Source organism: Empidonax traillii, unplaced genomic scaffold, assembly GCF_003031625.1.
Source record: "Empidonax traillii isolate 1590-97213 ecotype Southwest subspecies unplaced genomic scaffold, ASM303162v1 scaffold126:size1624879, whole genome shotgun sequence".
NCBI lineage: Eukaryota > Metazoa > Chordata > Aves > Passeriformes > Tyrannidae > Empidonax > Empidonax traillii.
In genome coordinates, this window is record NW_020955319.1 from 808016 (window position 1) to 828863 (window position 20848).

General features: G+C 50.3%; 1 protein-coding gene across 1 annotated transcript; it reads right to left on the reverse strand.

Annotated features, from left to right (window-relative positions):
• Positions 1-14497: 14497 nt before the first annotated feature.
• KLF10 (Kruppel like factor 10) lies at positions 14498-19974 on the reverse strand. Its single transcript, XM_027883404.1, has 4 exons — positions 19885-19974; positions 17811-18051; positions 16832-17708; positions 14498-15960 (listed from the first exon to the last, which is right to left on the reverse strand). Exons 2-4 carry the CDS (start codon positions 18039-18041, stop codon positions 15701-15703), a joined length of 1368 nt encoding a protein of 455 aa, XP_027739205.1. The 5' UTR covers positions 18042-18051; positions 19885-19974; the 3' UTR covers positions 14498-15700.
• Between the last annotated feature and the right edge of the window lie 874 nt (positions 19975-20848).

Genomic DNA, 20848 nt, shown 5'->3' on the forward strand with positions numbered 1-20848 from the left:
GGAGATGAGCTTACTTCTAATAACCCAATATTTTTAGAATATTCCTTTGATTATTATAGAAGGAAAGGTAACTAAATATGTTTGAAAAGCCAGAGGCTCTCTCCTTCGCTTAGCATTAGCATCAGTCTCTTTGACATTATTTGTGCTAGTTTTCTCCTGGGTATAGATAGAGGTTTAACTGGATTTCAAACTTTATCAAGAAGACTCAAAAGGTAAAGGCCAGATATTTTTATGTTTACTGGCTGAAATGGTTTTTATTCCATCTCCTTGACTGTGATTATAGAGAGACTTCTTGCTCCTTGAAAACAGTATTAAATCCTCAAAGCCATATAAAAGCAATTTATTGCACATCACTGAACACCCTCGAGAGGCCTGAGGCAGCATTAGCATTTTTATTTGGAAGTGCTGGTATATCCTTTTGCACATACCCTACCTGTTTTTTTCGTTCCTACATGATGTCTATGAAAGGCGTATAAATGCTTGCAAAAATGTTCCCAGCTCTGTGTAAAAGTTAGAAAAGTCTCCATCGGGATGCAGCAGGTCACACCAGCCTTCACAGCAGCTGCAGCAAGATATTTTAACTCCATGAAGTGCTGAGGAGTGAAGGCACACGATGACAAATCCATCCGTGCTGCCCACATAAGGCTCGTTACTCCTGACTAGACAAGCCTTGACTCGCATGATGTCCGGCTGGGGTGGGGACACCAGGCTGTGGCAGGTGGCAAACGGAGGACCCAAGAGGAGAAGTGACTCAGGCTGCCAAACAGTAGTTTTAAGACGCATTTGAGCTGAAATAAAGGTGACCATCACCGGTGTCATTGACTGTGCAGAGAAATAATCTTAAAATATCCAAATAAAGAAAAATCAAGGACAGAAGCAAGCTCATGCTTTCTGCCAGCCACACCGGTAAATGCCACAGTAATTCAAATGTAAAACACCAGGATAGTTGGGCTTTAAAATCAACAAAGCAGTAGCAAAGGAATTTCATATGAGCTAATACAGATAGTGCAGACTGAAAGTCACTTGGCACCAGAGAGAAGTACAGGAATTGCTCAATTTTTGGCTGTAGTTCTAAGGGGTTGTAAAAGTTACGTGAGCAGATGGATTTGTTGCTTTATTAGCTGACATTCCTTCTGATCAAACTTCTTTTTCTCCTCCCCCTTTTCATTTTTTTTTTTTAGGGCATTCATTCCAGGTACAGAAGGGCAGCAGGTGCTGTTTGTGGACTTTTCTTGTCGCAGAGAAGCTGCAGTTTGGATCTTGGATCCCGGTAAATACAGAGAAGCAGCATTCAAAAGCATCTGCAGCACAAGACAATTTTCTGCTTAGTCCATGTGCCTAAAAGGAAAAGCAAAAAGATAATTGTCTTTTGCCTGGGCCACTGCTGCACCTGGCTCCGATTCCAGCTCTGCAGAGAGCCGGACTTTGCAGCAGGCGGCTGCCCACGCGGCAGGGACGTGCTCACTCAGCACACCGAGGGCACCCGCATGTCAGGGAACACCAAGTTCACCGGGAGCTCCTGCATAAATTCCAGTGTTTGCTTGCAAAGCACCACAGTTTGTGGTGCTCCCCTCCCAGCTCAGTTCTCCCAGGATTTGAAGACAGCCCTGTCTGGGACAGGGCTGAAATTTCCAGAGAGGCTGTTTTAGCCATACCCTGCTGAGCACTGGCTGCTGCCAGATGAAGTAAGTTTCTCTCTAAAGCTCTGCTGCAGGTGCTGGCAGGGCTCCTTCTGCAGCAATGCCTCAATTTCACACAGAGAGGAGGTTGCAAGTTTGGTCCTAGGTCACCTCCTGCCCAAAATGACCAGCCTTGCAGCCCACATTTCTCAGGGAATCTCACCAGACAATAGCTGAAAGTAGGCAGACCTAGAGCAGTTCTCTGGGGCAGGAAGGGCAGAGCTGGGCAAGAAAAGCCCACAGCAGAGAACAGGCAATGTGCTCCTGACTGCAGCCTTGGGCAAGGATCTCTCTTGTGTTTGCCATTTAGGAGCATCTGCACCAGATGCAGAGTTGCCATCATTAGGGTGTCCTGGCTGAGTCAGGTTCACTCCCACCCTCCAGAGCTGGCCCTTCCAGGTGTACAGCGACCAATGTGAGCAGCAGAGAGCAAGGGTGTATTCCTCACTGCCACTCCTACAGCTTCAGTGCTTACCTGGCAATGCAGTCTGTGGGCTGGGGTCCAGGCACGTGTGGAGGAATGCCCCAGACCCTGGGCAGGATGTATCTGTCCCCCATGCTGCTCACTGCTGACCTAGCCTAGCACCTCAGATTCCAAGTGCCTGATACCAGGGACAAGATTATCCCACACCAGTTCCTGCTGAAGAATCATAGAATCATAGAATCATAGGTTTGGGTTTTTAGGGGCTTTAAAGATCATCTAGTTGCAGCCATCCCCCCACGGGCAGGGATGCCACCCATCAGATCAGGCTGATCAGGGCCCCATCCAACACAGCCTTGAACACTTGGAGGAATGGGGCATCCACAACTTCCCTGGTTAATCTGTTCCAGTGCCTCACCATCCCCAGGCTCAGCATCAGGAGCTGCAAACAGCAAGTGTGGTGACCTGTGTTGTACACTGGGAGAGGGGCAGCCCTCCCTGTGGGGGTCTGGGTTGCCACTGTCCCCACAGGTGTTAGCAAATGGTGCTGAACACCCTTCCTGCTGTTTATGTGCTGCTTTAAATTTGTTCCAGCAGTGCAATAGCAGGGAAACCAGTGTCACTGGGGTGTGTGAAGTCCTGCCCTTTCGTCTTTTACTAGCACAGACTTTACCAGAGAACTAACTCCCTAAAATCAGGCTTCCATACAGTTATCAGCGCTCTTCATGCCTCTGGGGGTCAACCATTACTTAAAAACTTCCTTTGTAACAAACTTGCCTCAAGGATCTTATTGTATTTATGATCCCCTAAATGCCCTTGGAAGCTCCAGGAGAACGATAAGAATCAGGCCAGAGGCTTTTTGTCAGCTTGACTAATGAAAAACCCACTAAATGAAACGGAGTGACCTTCTTTCCAAAATACCATGTCCGTGTCCCAGACACTAAGGTCTAGGGATGGGCTCATATTTTATGGCTTTGTTTTCAGATCAGTATATTCATACTCAAAAAGAGGGTTGAGGTTTTTTTTGATTGGTTGGTTCATTTTTTAAAAAAAAATGAATTCTTAGAGCAGCTGCATGGACTGAAAAAAAAAAAAACCTCCCAGATTTCTCAGTAAAGCAATATTTTTTTAGTTTGCCACCAAGTTACCTCAAGGGCTGCCACCAGCATGGAGTCCACTCAGATTTTAATCAGATCAGTCCGAGCTGCTGAGAATTGCAAAAAGGGCCATCATACGGCAAGCAGAAGACAGAAGGGGGAAGGGATTGGGGCCTTGTATCCAAGCTCCACACTCAGAGCAGGAGGAGGTCTGAGCACTGGGGAGGCCCCTTCTCCACAAGACGTGACAAACACTGTTCTGTCTCACCACAACAGCTCCTGGGGACCAACACGCAGGCAGAGGCAGTTCCAGCGAGGATGGGGAGCGAAGCCTTGGCAGCACAACCTGTCACCTGCTTTGCATGGATACTCTGTGTTACAAAAGCCCCTCTCAGCCCCTTTTTCTTTAATTTTAGGACTACCTGGGGGAGGGGGAATGAACTGACATTACCCAACAGGGGAAAAAAAAAAAAAGAAAAAAAGAGGGATATAGAAGATGAAGATGAAACTCCCAGCTGCAGGTTCTGCAGGTTCTACCTCAAAGCTGGGAGATAGGAGGTTGCAGGTGATTGTTGCAGGAGGCACAGGCAGCAGCTTTCCAAGCTCAGCGAAAGCAGAAAAGAAGCTGCTTGTCCTGCCTTTGTTGTTCTCTGCTTCCTTCTTGACAGGCACATTCAGCCCTTCTTCCCCATCGTTCCCTATGCCAAGGACATGCAGATGTTCCTCTCAAAGGGTCTTAGATCCCTGCTGCAAGAGTTCATGCCCTTGATTTCATAACTTGGAGAGGGGAAAAAGGAAGAACAGCTACGAGAAAAACGATCTCTGAACAACAATTCTCTACACTCCACTCTGGAGTGTGTGATGGGCAGGAGCAGGAATGGGATGGCCCCAAACTGCATCCCTGTACTGCAGTGCCAGCCTTTACCTCTGCTGAGTGTGAGCACGGCAGCAGGACCTCCGTGCAGCCAAACTGGAGACGGTGCAGCCCTTGCCCTGGCCCGGCCCTTGCGTGCTCTCTCTCCCAGGGGTCTGAGTCAACGACAGGAATGTGTGGAGAATGCCAACATGCTGCAGTAGAGGAGGGGAAGAAAACAGCAAAAGAAATACACTGTTAGGGCTTATGTTACACAGGAAGCTAATTAAAAATGCTCAAATTAAAGAGGGAAGCAGAGTTACAGCTAAATTTGTCATTTCTGTGTTTTCTGTGCTTTGCATACTCCTAGGAAGCCCTGTTTTTGAACCCCATGAGGCGCCACTACAAACTATCAGCATGCCTGGAGACAACCCACTGTAACCATGCCGTGCTTTCCTCAGGGACCCATTGCAATCCCTGCCCCTCCAACCCCCCCTGCCTCGCAGTCTTGCCTTCCTCTTTGGGGCAGCAAAACTCCTGCACCACGATTAGACCCCTGGCATTCCCAGAAGCTCCCTGTGGACCCCCTCCTCCAGAGCAGCTGCTGAGCTGGGGCTGGGGGCTGCTGTGCCCAGCCACCACCCCCCAGTGTCCACTACCCACGGCACAGGTGTTGCCCAATGGAACACGATGCCGAAGTGGTCCTTCTGCAACAGCTTTCCCCTGACTGACGTCTCCTTCCAGAAGGCTTCCCCTGTTGCTCAACCTTCAGCAGTCCCTGTGGCCCTAAGTGACCCAAAGCATAGGAACTATGCCAGGACAAAGCCCAGAAGGAAAGGAGAGGATCTAAGATCTGCCACCCTACATTACTGACACTGGCAAGGAGCCACAGCTGCAGCCACAGGCTCATCAGCATCTCCCAGGGCAGCATTCAGGCTCCAATCCCCACTTTCCCAACAGTGGTTAACACAAGCTTGATCTCTTTTAACCCTGCATTAAAAATTGCAAATTCCCTGAAGCTACACCTACAAAGGTAGGTCTACAAGGTCTTAGAAGACACATGGTGTGTCCTACGCTGTCATGTAGGAAAGCTGCCCCTTTCAGGAACCTCTCAACCAGCAGCTGTGTAAGCGCTTGTTCAGAATAAAATATGAGGAATAAACTATTTTGGACATTCTTAAAAAAAAAAAAAAGAGTAGGAACACACCCATACACACATACACACACACTGCTACACGTTTCTCTCTGAAACACCGAAATACAAGGTGGCTCAGTCAGTCCCAACTCTAGTGTGCCAGGAGTACAAAAGATTAAGGGAACTATACCATGGATTTAATTTTCTTCCCGTGGCCTTAGGATCAGGAGGGTTTTCCAAGATGTCCTTAGAAATGTGATGCAATGAAAATGGCATGGTGTGGTTGCATTTCCAGCCTTGTCCAGCCAGGAGGCAAACTGAGGCCAAGAGAGCAGGGCTGCAGCTGGATGAGCCCAGGTGGCTCCATGGTGGCAACATCCTGGGCTGCCCTGAAAATCCCTTGTCAGACAAGTGTCCAGTTTAATACATCAACATCTCAGGCAGCAAATGCTAGGATCTGGAACACACTGGCACACACTTTGGGGGCAGCAGTGCCTGCCGCCTTGTGAGACCCAGAAGGGTGCCCCCTTCTGGGGGAGGTTTTTGCACCAACTACTGTCCCAGCAAAAGCCATAAACTCTTCTTTTTGCAGAGTTTCAGGTCACATCCAGTAAATTTTGGTGGTTAATTCTGTTGTATCCAACATACTCCTAGGGCTCCCCCCACCCTGCCAAGCCCCAGGACCCCATTTCATATCCCATCTGCAGTTAAACAGAAAGCAGTCAACACTGTAGAACTGCATTGGTTTCTGCAAGAGCAAGGTTTGTGCTGGGTTTTGTATAGGGGTTGTTGCCATGGGAAATATCAGTGTTTGTCAAAACTTCAAAATCCAACCCAGCATATCAAAGCATCCTGCTTCCTCTTGTGCACCCACAAAGCTGGGGACAAATTTCAGTGGTGGCAAAGCAACTGCAGGGAAGATGTGGAATTAAATTTGCTCAATACACATTAAAGAGAGAAAAAAGCAGACAGCAGCAAGGAAAACAGAAAGGAGAGCATTAGTGAGTAAACAAAAAGTACCAGGAAAAAATAGGCCAAAAGGCAAAAGAGTTAATTAACAGCAACATTTTATTTTAATAAAATTCGATGACACTTAGAGAGAGTCCTGTGATGTCAAGCCCAACCCTGAAATTACATTGCAATCAGCACTCAGGGTTGCAAAGTGTTCCTGTTACATGGGCATTGCATTAATGACACTCATTAGTGACAAGGCCATGCCTTGGCTGTGTAGATGGGGGTGGAGGTGGTCCTGTACCTCCACTCTTCTGCCTGGTTTTCTCCTCCTCCCCAAGCCCCTCTTCTGAGGTACCAGTACCTTCTGTACCAGTGCACAGGCTCAGAAGGGGGAGGGAAAAGAGCAGCTCCCTCTCCCCAGCTGGTCAACACCCAGAGGAGCAAAAACGAGGGGAAGTGAAAACCAGCTTGTGCCCTTGAGCCCGAGCCCCAGCTTGTCCCTCCTGACACCCCTCCAACACAGTGCAGACAATCAACTCTGCCAAGCACATCCAGAGAGCTGCCAATAAGACAAGAATCAAAGCTTTCACTTTATACCAAAAGTTCAGAGCTCCAGACAGACAGGTGAGAGTCCAGGAGGAAGACACTCAAAATCACTGCCAGCCAGTAGTGCTTTCAGGAGGCAGGGTCTGTGTTTCCTGGGTATGATGTGATGAACCCAAGACAGCACCGTGCCATGCTGCTGAGGAATTCTCCTCTTCCCCAGCAGCAGCACTGCAAAACTTCAGTGCCTCAAGATCACACAGAGAGGAGGTTAAAACTTCGTTGCAAAGTTTCCACTGATGGTGGTGGTAAGAGCCACTGAAATACACTCGCAGGAACACATTTCTTCTCTTGTTACCTTCTAAAGCCAAAAATACTTTAAGCACATCCAAGTTGCTTTTTTTTTTTTTTTTCTTCTCTTAAAGGCTGTGTGTAATGAAGGCAGACAATTTTCTTGACTTTGGCAAATAAAACTTCAGGCATCGCTTTGATTTCCCCCTAGAAACATTCTGATTTGAGTAATTTCTTTAAAGATGCACTAGGTGAGGAGCTGTCACCCAGCTCACACTATTCACTACTGAACTGCTGCCCATTCAAAGCCTGAAGCAGTGTGCAAAAAGCACTGACCATTTTTTCGCTTTGTGTACACTCAGTCAAGAGAAATTGTTACTTAAACACCAAAGATCTGTCCTCCTTCTTCCCCAGATCCAGCTTTATGAAACTAGAGCTTAAATAAACTCCTAAAGATGTTAATCTCATTAGGTGTGCAGGTGTCCCACAAACTGGGACATGAACTGCACATCAGCACCAAGCCATGTGTTGGTGAACTGTGAGCGCTGGATCAAGCCACCAGCACTTAATCCGTGTCTAAAGCGATAAAGCAAGCTCATCACCTTCTAACTCCACTGTCCTGTTTAAGCACCTGTTTGACCGTGCCATGACACGGTTTTGTGACACGATTCTGGATTCTGACCCAGTGCTGGAAGTAGGGACGATGTGAGCATACAGCAGGAATGTGAGGGCAAAGCAGTACTGGCCACCACAGTGACTTATGCTGAGGACCCCTCTGCCCCCCCTGAGCATCAGATACTGGTGCAGTCTAACCCCTTCTGGCAGACACTGACCTTGTTTTGCAGGTGGGACTTTTAAGCCCTCAGGTGCTCTTTGATTTCTTGGCAATGCATCCTTCCCTCCTCCACTGCCCAACTGCATCCCAGAGCAATTATCCATAATTTAACTGTCAAAACCTGGGGACATGCATGAATATCTGCTGTGTGAGGAGGCCATGACACATTGCTTGCATGTGCCCCTGGTGACAACGCAGGCAGTGCTTGGCAGAGGTGAAGCTTTTGTTGCTTTCCTCTGCCCAAACCCTGTGCCAGGCAGCGGCATCTCCAGTCTGTGGGACCACCCAGGACAGTTTGCACACTCAGTCATGCCCTTGCAGCCACGACAACACTGCACAAGTATTGCTAAAGATCTCTTTAATTTATTTGTTCTTCCCGCGGCACCTTCGTATCCCACCTTGTGGTACGGTGACGTGAGCTGAATGAGCCAAGAACCGTAGGGGCTAAACCGCGGAGAGGGTTCCTGTTGAGGGCTCAGTACATCCTGGCAGAGGAGCTGGCAGAGAGCAGAGTGGAGGAATCCCTTCCATCCACCTCCAGCCACTGCTGCAGCAGAGCCCCATGGCTGTGCTGCCCCCGGCAGTCCCTCACACCTGACCTTTCTGGGATGAGCTGCCTTGGCACACACAGCCAGCACTTGTGCCGTGACGGCAGAGACCTCGAGCTGTCCGACCTCCCCTCCCGGCAGGAGGAGGCGGTGCAAAGGCGATGGATGAGGGGGATCCTGGCTGCACGGCCGTGCCCCTCAGAGGAGACTGCAGAGCTCTTTGCACAGGGCAGTGGCCGGCAGGCTCTGTCGTGTCTGCTGCTCCACACAATGCCAATGAGTCCCTCCTGAAAACCAGGCACGCCCCACCAGCACCTCCCCCTCCCTCCTGGGAGTTTTGCTGTCTGGCGCCTGGGAATATGCTATCCCACAAGAGAAGCTGGAGTCACTTTCCAAATGTAACTGCATCTAGAATGTATTTCCTTTCTTTCTTTTACATTTTATAAATAGTCCAGCCTTCCTGCAGCTTTTTTCCTGGCCTGGTGACTCATCATCGACTCATCATGCTTATTGCTTCACTTAAATAGGGCATTGAAAAGTCTTTTGCATAAATGGAAAAAAATTAATAAAAATATCCCCCCCCAGCTGCAGATTAGCAACTGACCACTTCAGATGGGAAGACCTGAAATAATTCCTGGTGTCCCATGGTTGGGAGAGTCATGTTAAGATGAATCAGTGTGAGACAGCAGCAACGCTGTCTAGGCCAGCCGGTCTGTAAGTGCTTGTCCTTTCCACCCACCCTGCTTCCCTCTAGGTATTTCCAAATGGTAACGATTTCTTTCTCCTTAGTTCAATGGTGGGTATTTTTACCTCATGTACTGCACTGAGAATTTCACAGGGATGCCACAGTTTCCCCTTTATTTCAAAAAATGGCAAGATTCTTTTGCCAGCATGGTTTCCCGGCAAAAGGAGATGGAGGTGATCACACTGAGCAGCCACCAGCTTTGCTAGCAGAGTGGGAAGCTCGTGGGTCACCTCAGCTGGGGCTGAGCGAGGATGTGAGGTCCCAAAGATACTAACAATCTCCTAGGTTCCATGAGAAGAAGAGCCACCAGTTTTGGACTGCTGCCAATCAGGGCTGGGGGTTCTGTGAGCGCCAGTGCTGGAAGGGAAGGTGAGCCTGTGAGTCAGGGCCAGGGAGGGATGCAGCCAGCAGTGTCATGGCTCCAATGCAGGGTTCAAACTGCTCCAGTGCTCCCAGTGAAGACCCCCATGCAGCAGGGGTGCTTCTGGTTTCCCATCTGCAGAAGGCAGGGAAAAACCAGGAGCAGTGTGGTGCCAGGAGATGGGGTGACAGGGTGGCTGTCACCTGCAGATGGAAGGGCTTTGATGCCAGTGGGAAGTGCGTGGCCCAATTCCCTGTGGTAGGAGCTCCCATTAAGGCACTGCACAGGCTGAGGGTGTGGGGCAGCCCCTCTCCTAAGGATGACACGCAGCCACTTGCAGGTAGCAACAGGTGTTCTCATCTCCAGGAGGGCAGGGACCCTGACGTCTCTTCAGACCTCAAAAGCCCCAGAGCAACTATGCGGCACTGTGAAGGCAGGCAATGTTGGTGGGGAGAAGAAAAGGAAATAAAACACTTATGCTCAGCCAAGAGCATTAAAGGCAACTGCTCCCTAAACCTGCATAGCAACCAGATGCCAGCAGCAGTACAGCACACACATGTGCTCCAGGGCAGGAGGAGCTCTCTGGCCATCCCCATCACCCTCCTGGGGCCAGCGCTCTGTACTGCAGCCGAAAACGGGGAAATCTCTTTGGTTTTCTCAGCCTTTGCTTCTGCCTTTGCAGTCTCTACCCCCTTAGTCAGGATTACCTGGGCAATACTGATTACAGCTGATAAAGAATTCTGTCTTCATTAAGCTGATTGTGTAGCTTGTTTGAAAATGGCTGCTCTGTCCTCCTGTGCTGTGGCTCCTAAATGCCTTTTTATTTAGTGGCTGCTCCTCTGGTGTGCAGCGACTGGTGATGTTACCTCGTGGCTGAGCGGTGGTCAGGGGACTTGCTTTTTTATCTGCTGGATAGGGGTTTCATTAACATTTTGACCACTCTGCATTTTAGGCCATTAAGGTACTTTCTGTATCCTATATTTTCTTGAATTCCACTCAGATTGCACACAACACTCTCTCTTTTCATTTAGGGGAGGTGAAGGTTGCTCTTCCCGGCTGCCTGCCAGGCAATTGAACATTAAAAGCTCTGTTTCCCAAGCAGAAGTGTTTAAACTACCTGAGGTTGCTGTTCACAATAAGTACCCCATGCCAGTCTCCTGGCTATCCCTGAGAAAATCTCAGCCTTCACCATTAAATGATGACTGTATGGCATTCAGCCCAGACGGTACTAATGAGAAGTTTGTGAAGGTTTTAAAATAAAGGTAGACTTGATGAATGTCAGATCCTCTTTCATGTGTTGGAAGCAGTCAGGAGATGAGCTGGGCAGAGAGGAGACTCTGAATGCCTCAGCTATTCAAAGCCATCAAAGTTTTGTTGAGGCCCTGGGGAATACTGAGCCAAGGCAGGGTCTGCTTTTGCCTCTCTGTAGCTGTTAGCACGTGGCCAGTCCCCGCAAAGCTGCATCCATTTTTTTCAGTCTGTTGTTTCCATGCAAGCACGTTGACATCTACTGAAACCTTTTGAGTAGGTAAAGTCGTGGTAATGAGCAGAATTTTTTCCCCAGACAACTACTTTAACTTTCAGGGTAGAATACACAATCAAGTATAAAGCTTCATCAGAATTGTGTTATCCTAAAAGAGCTTCTGAATTATTTAATGCATTTTATATGATGATTATCTGATTTATATTACTGCACACCAAGTGAGTTAGCAAGTTTACCTCCTGTCTTCTCATGAATGTAATGAGACAGCTAAAGATGTGTTTTGCTCTTGTTTTATTACTGCTAAAGTATCACATTTTCTTTTGGTGACAACAGAAAACATTCCAGATCTTCATATTCTCAGACGTGGAAGCTCTGTGTGACGTGTTAAATTACACTGTAAGACATATTCCAGAAACATTTGTTCTAGCTGATTATTACCATCCCCCACTCTCCCCCCTGCCCTGACCACATGCTCCAGGAGAAGTAAAGTTTTCTGCAGAAAACTTTGTGATACAGAACGGGAAGCTTGAGGCCTTAACGCACATATTCATTCATCATTTCTCTTGACCTGATTTTGTGCTCTAACTTTTCTGTCAGATTGTGTCTCCTTGGTGATCGAAGTTTGTTGCCAAAGCAGAAAAATGAATCATCTATTTACAGTAAAAGTGCAGAGCTGCCAGGGGAATACCTGATGCCACTGCATGTGGTGTGCAAGTCTCAGGCCAGCGGATGATGAAGTCCTTCCTCTCAGCTCTTTGGGCACAGGCCACATCTGCACTGTGGCACCCATGCCAGCACAGAGGCTGAGCAGACCCTCTGCCAGGATCACAGGACCGGCTGCTTAAGGGTATCTTGAAATAGCGCTGCTGGATGGTACAGCTCAGGAGGAAAAACCTCAGAAAGCCAAGGTCACCAGGCAGGATGGGTGGACAGGCTGCCCTGGTTCTTGTCTCAGCTGCATCTGTGATTCAAGACAAGCTGACCCAGCTCAAGACCCCTCTTATTTTAAAATACATTAGTTCACTCATAGAGCATCTAAGCCTCCCACAAATACTCCTGCTGTAATGGAAATCAGTCTTTTCCAAACCACAAGGGAAAATGCTTGCTGTTTCCAACCTTCTCTTCATCCTCTCTGAAGATTAAAATCCCTGAGAACTGGCAGAGTGCTCAGGGCATATGCAGGGTGCACCACAGTTCCCTATCACTGATCTGTCTGGATTTAGGCTGGGGGTGGAATAACCAGACCCCGGACCCCCTAACGCATCCATCTTGGTCCTGCTGCTCCTCCTGTGGCCAGAATGAGCTGTCTGCACTACACCCAGGGCAGGCAGGCACCCTCAGCCTCCCTTTCCTCCTCTTCCCCAGCACCCATTGCCAAGGTAGGCATACCAAGCAGGGGGTTGTATCGCTTTGCTTTGGACACAGTGGTTTCCTCCCTCCTTTCCCAAGACAACTTGTTGTGACATCCCAGCTGCTCTTCCCTGCTGCCTGCTGGGACTGTCTTTTACTCCAGCTCATGTAATTGATGTCACCACTGCAACATCAACTTCCATGTGAGTGCATCACTTCAGAGCGCAGTGCTAAGCAGCAAGCTGAGGGTTTATAGATACTTAAAAATCTTCTTCCAAGAATATATGCTATCTCTTGGATCTCTTTAGCTCGACCCCCCAGAGCCAGGTGTTTGCACAGCAAATGACAGCAGTGGCCACCCTGGCAAGCCCCACTGCAGCCAGCGACAGGCAGTGTTAGCATCCATGTACTAATTATGGGGGTCATCGATAGCATCTTGGTTTGCATTTCTGTTTGGCTTCACCACTGAACCCAAACGGGAGGACAAAATACGAGGTGTGCCTTTGGTTTACCTACAGGAATAAGGAAGTTCTAATTATTTACAGCACTGTGTAAAAAAATCATAAAAATTAAGCTTCCTACTACGCAGCCAACTTTGATTGCACAATAAAGCCAGCATTGAAGAGATGTCTAATAATGCCTTTCAACTACATTTTTCAGGTTAGCCTTAGATTAAACCCCAAAATAGCTAACTTAATTTCCAGCTGGCTTCCACAGTTAAGCTTTAAAAATGATATATAAGGTAAATTCACAACTACGGCTCTGCCCTCGGCTGGAACCAGTCAAAGTGTACTTCTTGCTGTTAAATTCTGTATTTAGAGCGAGAAGCAATATTTTATTTAGGTCATGACAATGCCAGAAAGAGGCAGCCTCCCAGCAGTGCAGCCAGTGGGTGCTCCCAGGACACACCCCGCACACTCCTCGGGAGTGGAATGCTACACAAAAAGCACCAGCAGCTGCTTTTTCTTCAGAAAACTCAGGCAGTGAAGATGGCCACAGAATGGAAACACACCTTCTTCCTCTTCTACTGCACAGCAGCACCAGAGTGCTCGCTTGGAAAGTCAGATTTCAGTTTAGCTCCATGCTGAGCTCAAGGGGCTTTGAAGCCCACCAAATGGACTGCTGAGGAGGGCCACAGGGCCAGCTCAGCATGGGCAGGATACCAATGGGTGGTGGCACTTTCTTTATGCCCTCCTTCTGTAGGGCTGAGGCACTAAAGGGGAATTCAAGGTTCAGCGTGCTAGGCAGAGCTGGTGAAGGGACTCGGTTCCTAGTCCAAAGGCTACCTGTAGATGTGGAAGGGTTTCAGACCCAGAGCTGTTACAATATTTTCTCTCATGCTCATGAAATGAGAAGTACACTGAAACAAGACGGTGAGCAGGACTCACATTCCTGGGGAAGAAGCCTCTCTTTTGCATTGGGCTATCTCAGCGTATTCCGTCTGGAACAAGAAAGGACCGTGAGTCAGGTGTTCCCTACGCAGAGCCCTGCGTCAAACAGGATAAGGTAAGGAGTGCCCTGGCCTCAAACGCCTGGCAGGGAAGGGCAGTGACTCAACACCCATGATTGTGAAATGTGGGGATCCCTGCAGGCAGGGGAGGCAGGGGAGCAGCAGTAATGGCCAGCCCTGGCACGCATGGGCAGCAGGCAGAGAAGCCGTGCTGCCTGCCCACTGCCCTGAGACAGGAGAACCCTGATTCCCTGCCCTCCTCCCAGCAGGGGACTCCCACAGGACAGCTTTAATGGGGGCAGGCAAACCCCTGGTCTGGAGCCCATCTCAGTGCCAGCCCTGCCTGCCCACTGGCCCTGTGCAAGGCCACAGGGGACCTGGATCCCACACTGTGGGGGTGGCAGCCAGCTGCCACCACCTCTGCCTGACAGCCGAGCCACCAGGAACAGGGGCTGAGTTCCTTCCTGGGGAAGACAGTGCAATCACCAACAAAAAGTAAAATGCTTTTTATCAGTGTTATAATGGCCCACATAAGCATGTTTAGTTTTGGCTGCTGAAGAAAATAAGGGCGATGAAGAGCTGGGAGAAAAAAACTAAAACCACAACAAAACTGAAATGCAGAGTAGTAAGCACAGACTTGAAATTCCACTCCCGCGGGCTTTATAGTGCTTCAAAAATATCAAAAATTAGGAGAGGTTCTGCTATGAATTTAGAAAAAAAAAAAAAAAGAGGTCTATATTAAAGAAAATTGGTTTATTGTAAACAAAGTAAAAAGTACAACATAAGAAATGTGCAAATCTTTGAAGTAGTCACAAAAAGCATATCTAATACACTATTTTCAAACCATTCACTTTCTGATATGTGTCCTCAACATAATATGATAATATAGAAATAGTGAAAATTGATGCATTGTCAAAAAGCTAGTTTAATTTCTAGGCTGGTGTCTTTGCTGCCTTGTTTTGCTTTTCAAATCACAACTTTCTAATTTAATACAATACACAATATATCCATTTTATTTTTGGCATAAACTGCCTTTTAAAGAATAACACAGTCAAGAAGCCTAAGATTCTTGGTTTTCTTCCTTAATCAACCCGAGTAGTTTACAGTTACCATGTTTCTCTTCAAAGTGCCCTATATCCGCTCATCACAAGCGCAGTGAGAAGGTGGAGACTGTAAGCAACACAAAAGCAGAAGCATCGTGCAATGCCCAGGTATAACCAGCTGTAACAATCACAAAACCTGCCAAAGCAGCTGGGACAATATTACAAAGCTAATAAGGATTCAGAAACGTTCCTGCCCTTTGGCTGCCCATGTGGCGACCCTTCACATCCCTCCCAAGCCACTCTGGACAGCAGTGTAAAGCTGAGTGTGTCAAGCACCCCATGCAGGAAGACAGGCCTAGAATCTCCAGGACTCTGGCACCAAATCATTGGTTAGGATGGGGCTGGAGAACGGTTAGGAGGAAAAGATTCCCACCAAGAAAAGGTGACAGAGGTAGGAAAACCTGTTTAGATTATCTTAGCAGGTGGTTTCTGGGCTTTCAAGCCTGTGCCCATACATTGCCACTGTCCTAGTCTGTGCCTACTGAAGACTGACAACTGGTAGCTAAAATCAGAGTTGGTCTCAGGCGTCAGCAGCAAACCCTCAGGAATACCTGACTGATCTAGAGTATACACGAGTAATTTGCAAATTTCAAATCTGGCACAATATGGCTGCTCTGCTCTAGAACCTTCTCTTTCTCTCTCTCCCTATCAGTGCAAAAGACACCCACTATTCCAGTCAGCCACTGGTTCTCCCAGCAACTTTTTTTGAGGCTGAGTGCAGGCTGCCTTTGCCTCTCTGCACTGGCGTCAGCAGCCAGCACAGGAGAACCACAGACCGGGAGCAAAAGTCTTCTTTCAGCCGGCCTATCCCAGCAACAACAGTTAATTTCACCACCTTCAGAGCAAGTCCTGTCACTGGGCAGTCACAGACGTTACTGGCACGACCACATCGTTCAACTTGCTCACTTCCATCTGCCAGTTCGGTAACTTCTTTGTCGACAAGTGGCGACGCGCGTGCTTCGTTAGGTGGTCACTGCGCATGAACCGCCGCTCGCACATGGGGCAGGCGAACTTCTTCTCCCCAGTGTGGGTTCTGCGGTGGCGAGACAGTTCGTCAGACCGTGCAAACCTCCTCTCACAGCCTTTCCAACTGCAACTAAACGGCTTCTCTCCTAAAAGAAAAAAAAACGACAAAGGGAAAAACCCAGTGAATACTGAGCAACAAACGCTACTGCCTTGATTGGCAGGACCTGACTTTTTCAAACTAAAGTTTCTACTATGACAGTTGATCCAAAAATCTACATCAATATTACACCCACGGAAGGTGGAAAATTGTTTATATACCAGTGTTTAAATATCTAGACTCACTATCCACAAGGCTAAGTAGTACAAAAGGTTAAAAATTCCCTGGAACCAAATATTTAGAAATGGTCTTTATACCTCAAGACAGATGATTTTAACTCAGCTCTACATGAACTGCAGATAATGATGACTCAGCATGCCCAAAACTCCTCTCTGAAGTGCAGCCTGCAATGATGTTTTATGTAACAGGCTCTGGTACGGCACTGTGAGCCTATGTGAAAAGAGAGGAGATTTTCTGCTACTGCAATTAAGTGCTGAGGCAAGGAAAAGTTACTCTAAAACAACCAAGGCAGGAATAGTTTGGAGTGGATCCTTAAATTGTTTCATAAAAGGATTTCCAAGTCACTCAATTCTGACAAGAGCATTCCTGAGGAGAAGCCTAATAAGGCATCTTTAACTCTGCATTGGGCAAGGCCTTGCTTCCACAGAGACATTACTGAACACCTTCTGACACGAAGTGAGTCCAGCACAAACAAACTGCTGAGTCACCTTCCCCTCTGGGAGATTTCCTGTTGGAGATTAGGCAGCATTATAATGAGCGCTGGCAAAAAAAAAAATATTTCTTTGCTGCCCCACAATTTGCTCCATGAACAGATCCAGTAATTGCTAGAACTATAACAAGCTGTGTATAAAAACACAATTTTTTTAATTAATTTTTAATGTGCAGCAGCAGTGACCAACCTGTGTGTGTTCTGACGTGAGCCTTCAAATGAGAGCTCTTGAAGTACGTTTTCCCACATCCTGGGTAGCTGCAAATGTGACTTCTTATTCTCGAAGAATCAGCCTGAGGAGTGGTTTTTGCTGAGGAAGGTACAAAGCCAGGAGCAGGGGCAATGGGAGAGAGTCTCGTGCCATTTGGACTAACAGTGGGAGCCTTTGCGCCCTGCACAACTGGCTGGGGCACAACAAACATGACAGCACCTTTGGGAACCTGGGTGCCCATGAAGACCATGGGCTGGCAGAGAGCTGGCTGCTGGCTTGGCACGGTGTTGGGCACTACGGCCGTCACAACATTGTTGTTGGAGGGCAGTGGGACCATCTGGCAAATCACTGGCACAGAGGGGGCTCCGCTGCCTTGGGCAGGGGATGGTGGTGCTGCTGCCTCTGGCTGCTGTGTTGGTTCAGGGACAGGCTCGTCCCTGATGACTGAGGGCATTGTCAAGGGCACCGGACCAACAGCTTGTTCCGTGGTTCTTCCTTCTGCCACCGACAGTCCACCGCCCTCAGCGCTGGCTCCACTCGGCACCACAGCGGAACACATGGAGCGCTCTGCTGTGGCCTTCTGTTTACTGCTTGCTTCCCTGGAAGCACCGTCCTGGTATTTGAGCACACTGGCTGTTCTCACCGGGCAGGTTTTGTGATCACAGAGCTGGGCATCGGCCGTGTGGCGGATAACACTTGTGGCCTGAGCTTTCAGGGGCCTGGCTGCCGGAGACCTCTCCGCCTCTCTCCGAGGTGCAGCCAAAGGAGTCTTGGCAGCCTCAGACAGTGACTTGCTGAGCGGATGGATCACTTGTGACATCTCGAAGTCGGAAGGGCTGTAGGGTGGTGTCAGGCACTGTGCAGGGGAGAGAGACACAGTAAAGGGGGTACGTTAACAACACATCACCACACTATTTGTTAAAATCAGGCACACGCACACACAAATTCAAAAACTTACAAATGCTGGTATCACATTGAAGTCTGCTACTCCAGGAAGCAAAGCCTCATCACTTTCCTCTGACATGTCAGATGCTGGAGTTATGGGTCTCATTTCTGCATGTTTCTTGAAGTCTGATTTCCAGTTGCAACTCATGGAAATAAGTGCTTCTACAGCCTCAAAATCACTTTTTTCAGGTGTATTGTTCCAGAAATACCTTGTATCTCTTTGCTTCTCAGTCATCACCTCCATTTCTTACTCCTGTTTTGGTTAGAGAAAAAAAGGAAACTTTAAACTTGATGATAAGTTTGAGTATTTTGCAGTTAAACATATTTTTTGCAATTATATATTTTGCAGTTTGCTGCTAAGAAGGCATCATAAAAAACAAACAAAACAAAAAAAAGTCCAAGATAAATACACTTGGTGTGCCTGTATTTTCCTGCCTAGTTTCTTATTTATATAATATTTTTATGAAGTTGTTAGTTGGGAAACCTGGTCATCAGGTGAAAATTACATATTTTCTTGAGACAAAAGAACTCAGGATTTAAGTATGCTAAAGTTATTCTAGTTTACAAGAGCTGCATCTGAGAGATTTAAGAAAAATCTTTACCCCCTCCAAAACAAGTAAATTAAAACTTTCTCCACCATTCCACCCTCCTTCCATTTTCGCTTTGGACACAGCCTTCAGCACCGTGCTTACTTTGGCAGGTGAGAAAGGATCGCATTGGGACTGATTTTGACCAGTCAAACAATCAAATGATGCACATTCTTTTTCAAAAGGTATTAGCTACCGAAAATGTTCTGGAAAACACTCAAAGGATTTCTCTCACACATTCATACGTACAAGGAAATCACCAGCCTGGAGAGATGAAATATACATATATTTCACAGAATCTATCTATCTATCTATCTATCTATCTATCTATCTATCTATCTATCTATCTATCTATCTATCTATCTATCTATCTCTATATATCTCACAGAATCAATTAGGTTGGAAAAGATCTCCGAGATCATCGATTCCAACCTGCAACCTACTGAGTATGTATGTTCTATATGTATATTCCCTGTGTATACGTAGATATATTTATATATACGTAAGTGTACCCCCTCAGAGGGCACAGGGGGCGTGGCTGAGGCGCGAGCCCCGCCCCCGGCTGTTGGGCGTGCGCCACCCTCACCTCAGCGCACCCCGCCGCCCGCCTCCGCGTGCACCGCCCCCGCCCGCCCTTTATTGGCTCCCCTCGAGCCGCGCCGGGCGCCCATTGGCTGGCGCCGAGGGAGGCGCGGCCCGGGGCGGGGCACGTGAACAAAGCGTGATCGGGTGCTGCCGCGCGCCGACCTTTCCCCCAGTTCCCCCGCGCGGCGCCCCCGCCCCCGGCGCGCGGCGGCGGCCGCGGGGAGGAGGGAGGAGCCGTCACAGCGGGCGGGGGCCGGGCTGGGGTCAGCGCCGCCACACCCGGCGCCTCCCGCAGCGGGGGAAGGGAACGGAAGGGAAAGGAAGAGAAGCGGCGTCCCCGCGGGGAGCGGGGGCGGTAGCCGGCTCTTCCCGCAGCGCCGCTCCGCTTCCCGGCCCCCGCGCCACCCACCCCGCGCGGCGCCGGGATCCTCCCCCGGCTCCCTTCTTCGCCACCGCCGCCGCCCGGCACATGCAGCCGCCGAGTCCGGCGCCCATGCCCGGGAGGACACGCGGGCACAGGGGCTGCACGGCGCCGCACCGGCGCTGCCAACAGGTTCCCGGCGGCTTCTCTCTCCCTCCTTCTCTCTCCCCCTCCCGCGGCTTTCCTCGCTAGCCTGCCCCGTGGAGGGCTCTCCCCGCGGGCGGCTCTCCGACATCACGCCCAGCAGCCCCAGCCGCCCACCGCGCCTCACCCCGTTCAGCCGCCGCCCCAGCCCGCTCTCCCGCCGGTGCCGTCGCCCGCAGCCCCTCCTCTCGCCCGGGTGCCCCCGGCACGTGCCCTGGGGATCCCCCTGCCATGGCATCCCCGGGGACTCCCTCTGCACCATCCTGGGGACTCCCTCCTTTCCTTCCCCCCCCCCCGCGCAGCCCGCCCGGGGTGCCCGGGTCGCTCACCCGCCGAGCCGAGCCGAGCCGAGCCGAGCCTGCCCGCGGTGCCGCCGCTCTCCCGGTTTTCCTCTTTTTGTTCGCCGCTCGCGCTCGGGCGGCGGCGCCCCCGGGCCCGCGCGCGGGGGGGTGGGCGGGGCCCCGGGCCGCCCTCCGCCAATCACCGGCAAAGGTGTGTGGGGCGGCGGCCAATGAGCGCCGGGCACCCGCGCGTGATCGGCGGCCGCGCGGCGGCGTGTCCGGAGTGTCAGCGCGGCGTGTCCGCGGCGGCTGAGTCAGGGCGGCCCCCCCGGCCCTGCCCTCCCGGCAGCAGTGTGGGAGCGGCGGGGGCGGCCCGGCGCTTCCTCCCGCATGAGATCACACGGCGGCGGGGGAGGGAGCAGGAGTAACCTCCCCGGCGCGGCCCCCGCTCCCCTCCGGGCTGAGGTGAAGCGGGGCCGCGGGTGGGGGGGGAGAGGCAGGGGAGGGCGGCGCGGTCGATCCGACCTCCTCGAGCCTTCCCGGCCCATCCCCTCGGCTGGGCGCGCCCGGGGACACGCGGCTGTGTCCTGGCAGCACCTCGGGCTGGGGTGGGGTGTGTGGTCGCTGCCACGCGTCGGGACACCCCGGGTCTGCACCGGGGTTCCCGGCTCTGGCCGCGTCAGGCCAGTCTCTGTTGCCACCAGGAGCTCCGAGGTAGACCCCGGGCAAGTCCGGCCCCGCGGCTCCCCCGCCCGCTCCCGCAGCTGCCGCCCGGCTGGCTCGGGAGCAGCTGCGGCTCCGCCGGGTCACCGCTAATCGCGATACCCCGCAGGCTGCGGCGCGACAGGAGGGCGAGAGACGTGCAATGCATTCTGTTCTGTGCAGGATTTAAGGCGCGTTCTTTTTCCCGTCGGAAAGTTTTAATGAGAGCAGAAAGGGCGGGGGTGTGTGTCAGGGACCTAGTAGGGAGCCGGATCCGAGCCAGGATGCAGCTGTGAGTGCGGCTCTGCCCTGGAAATGCTGTTGGTGATTC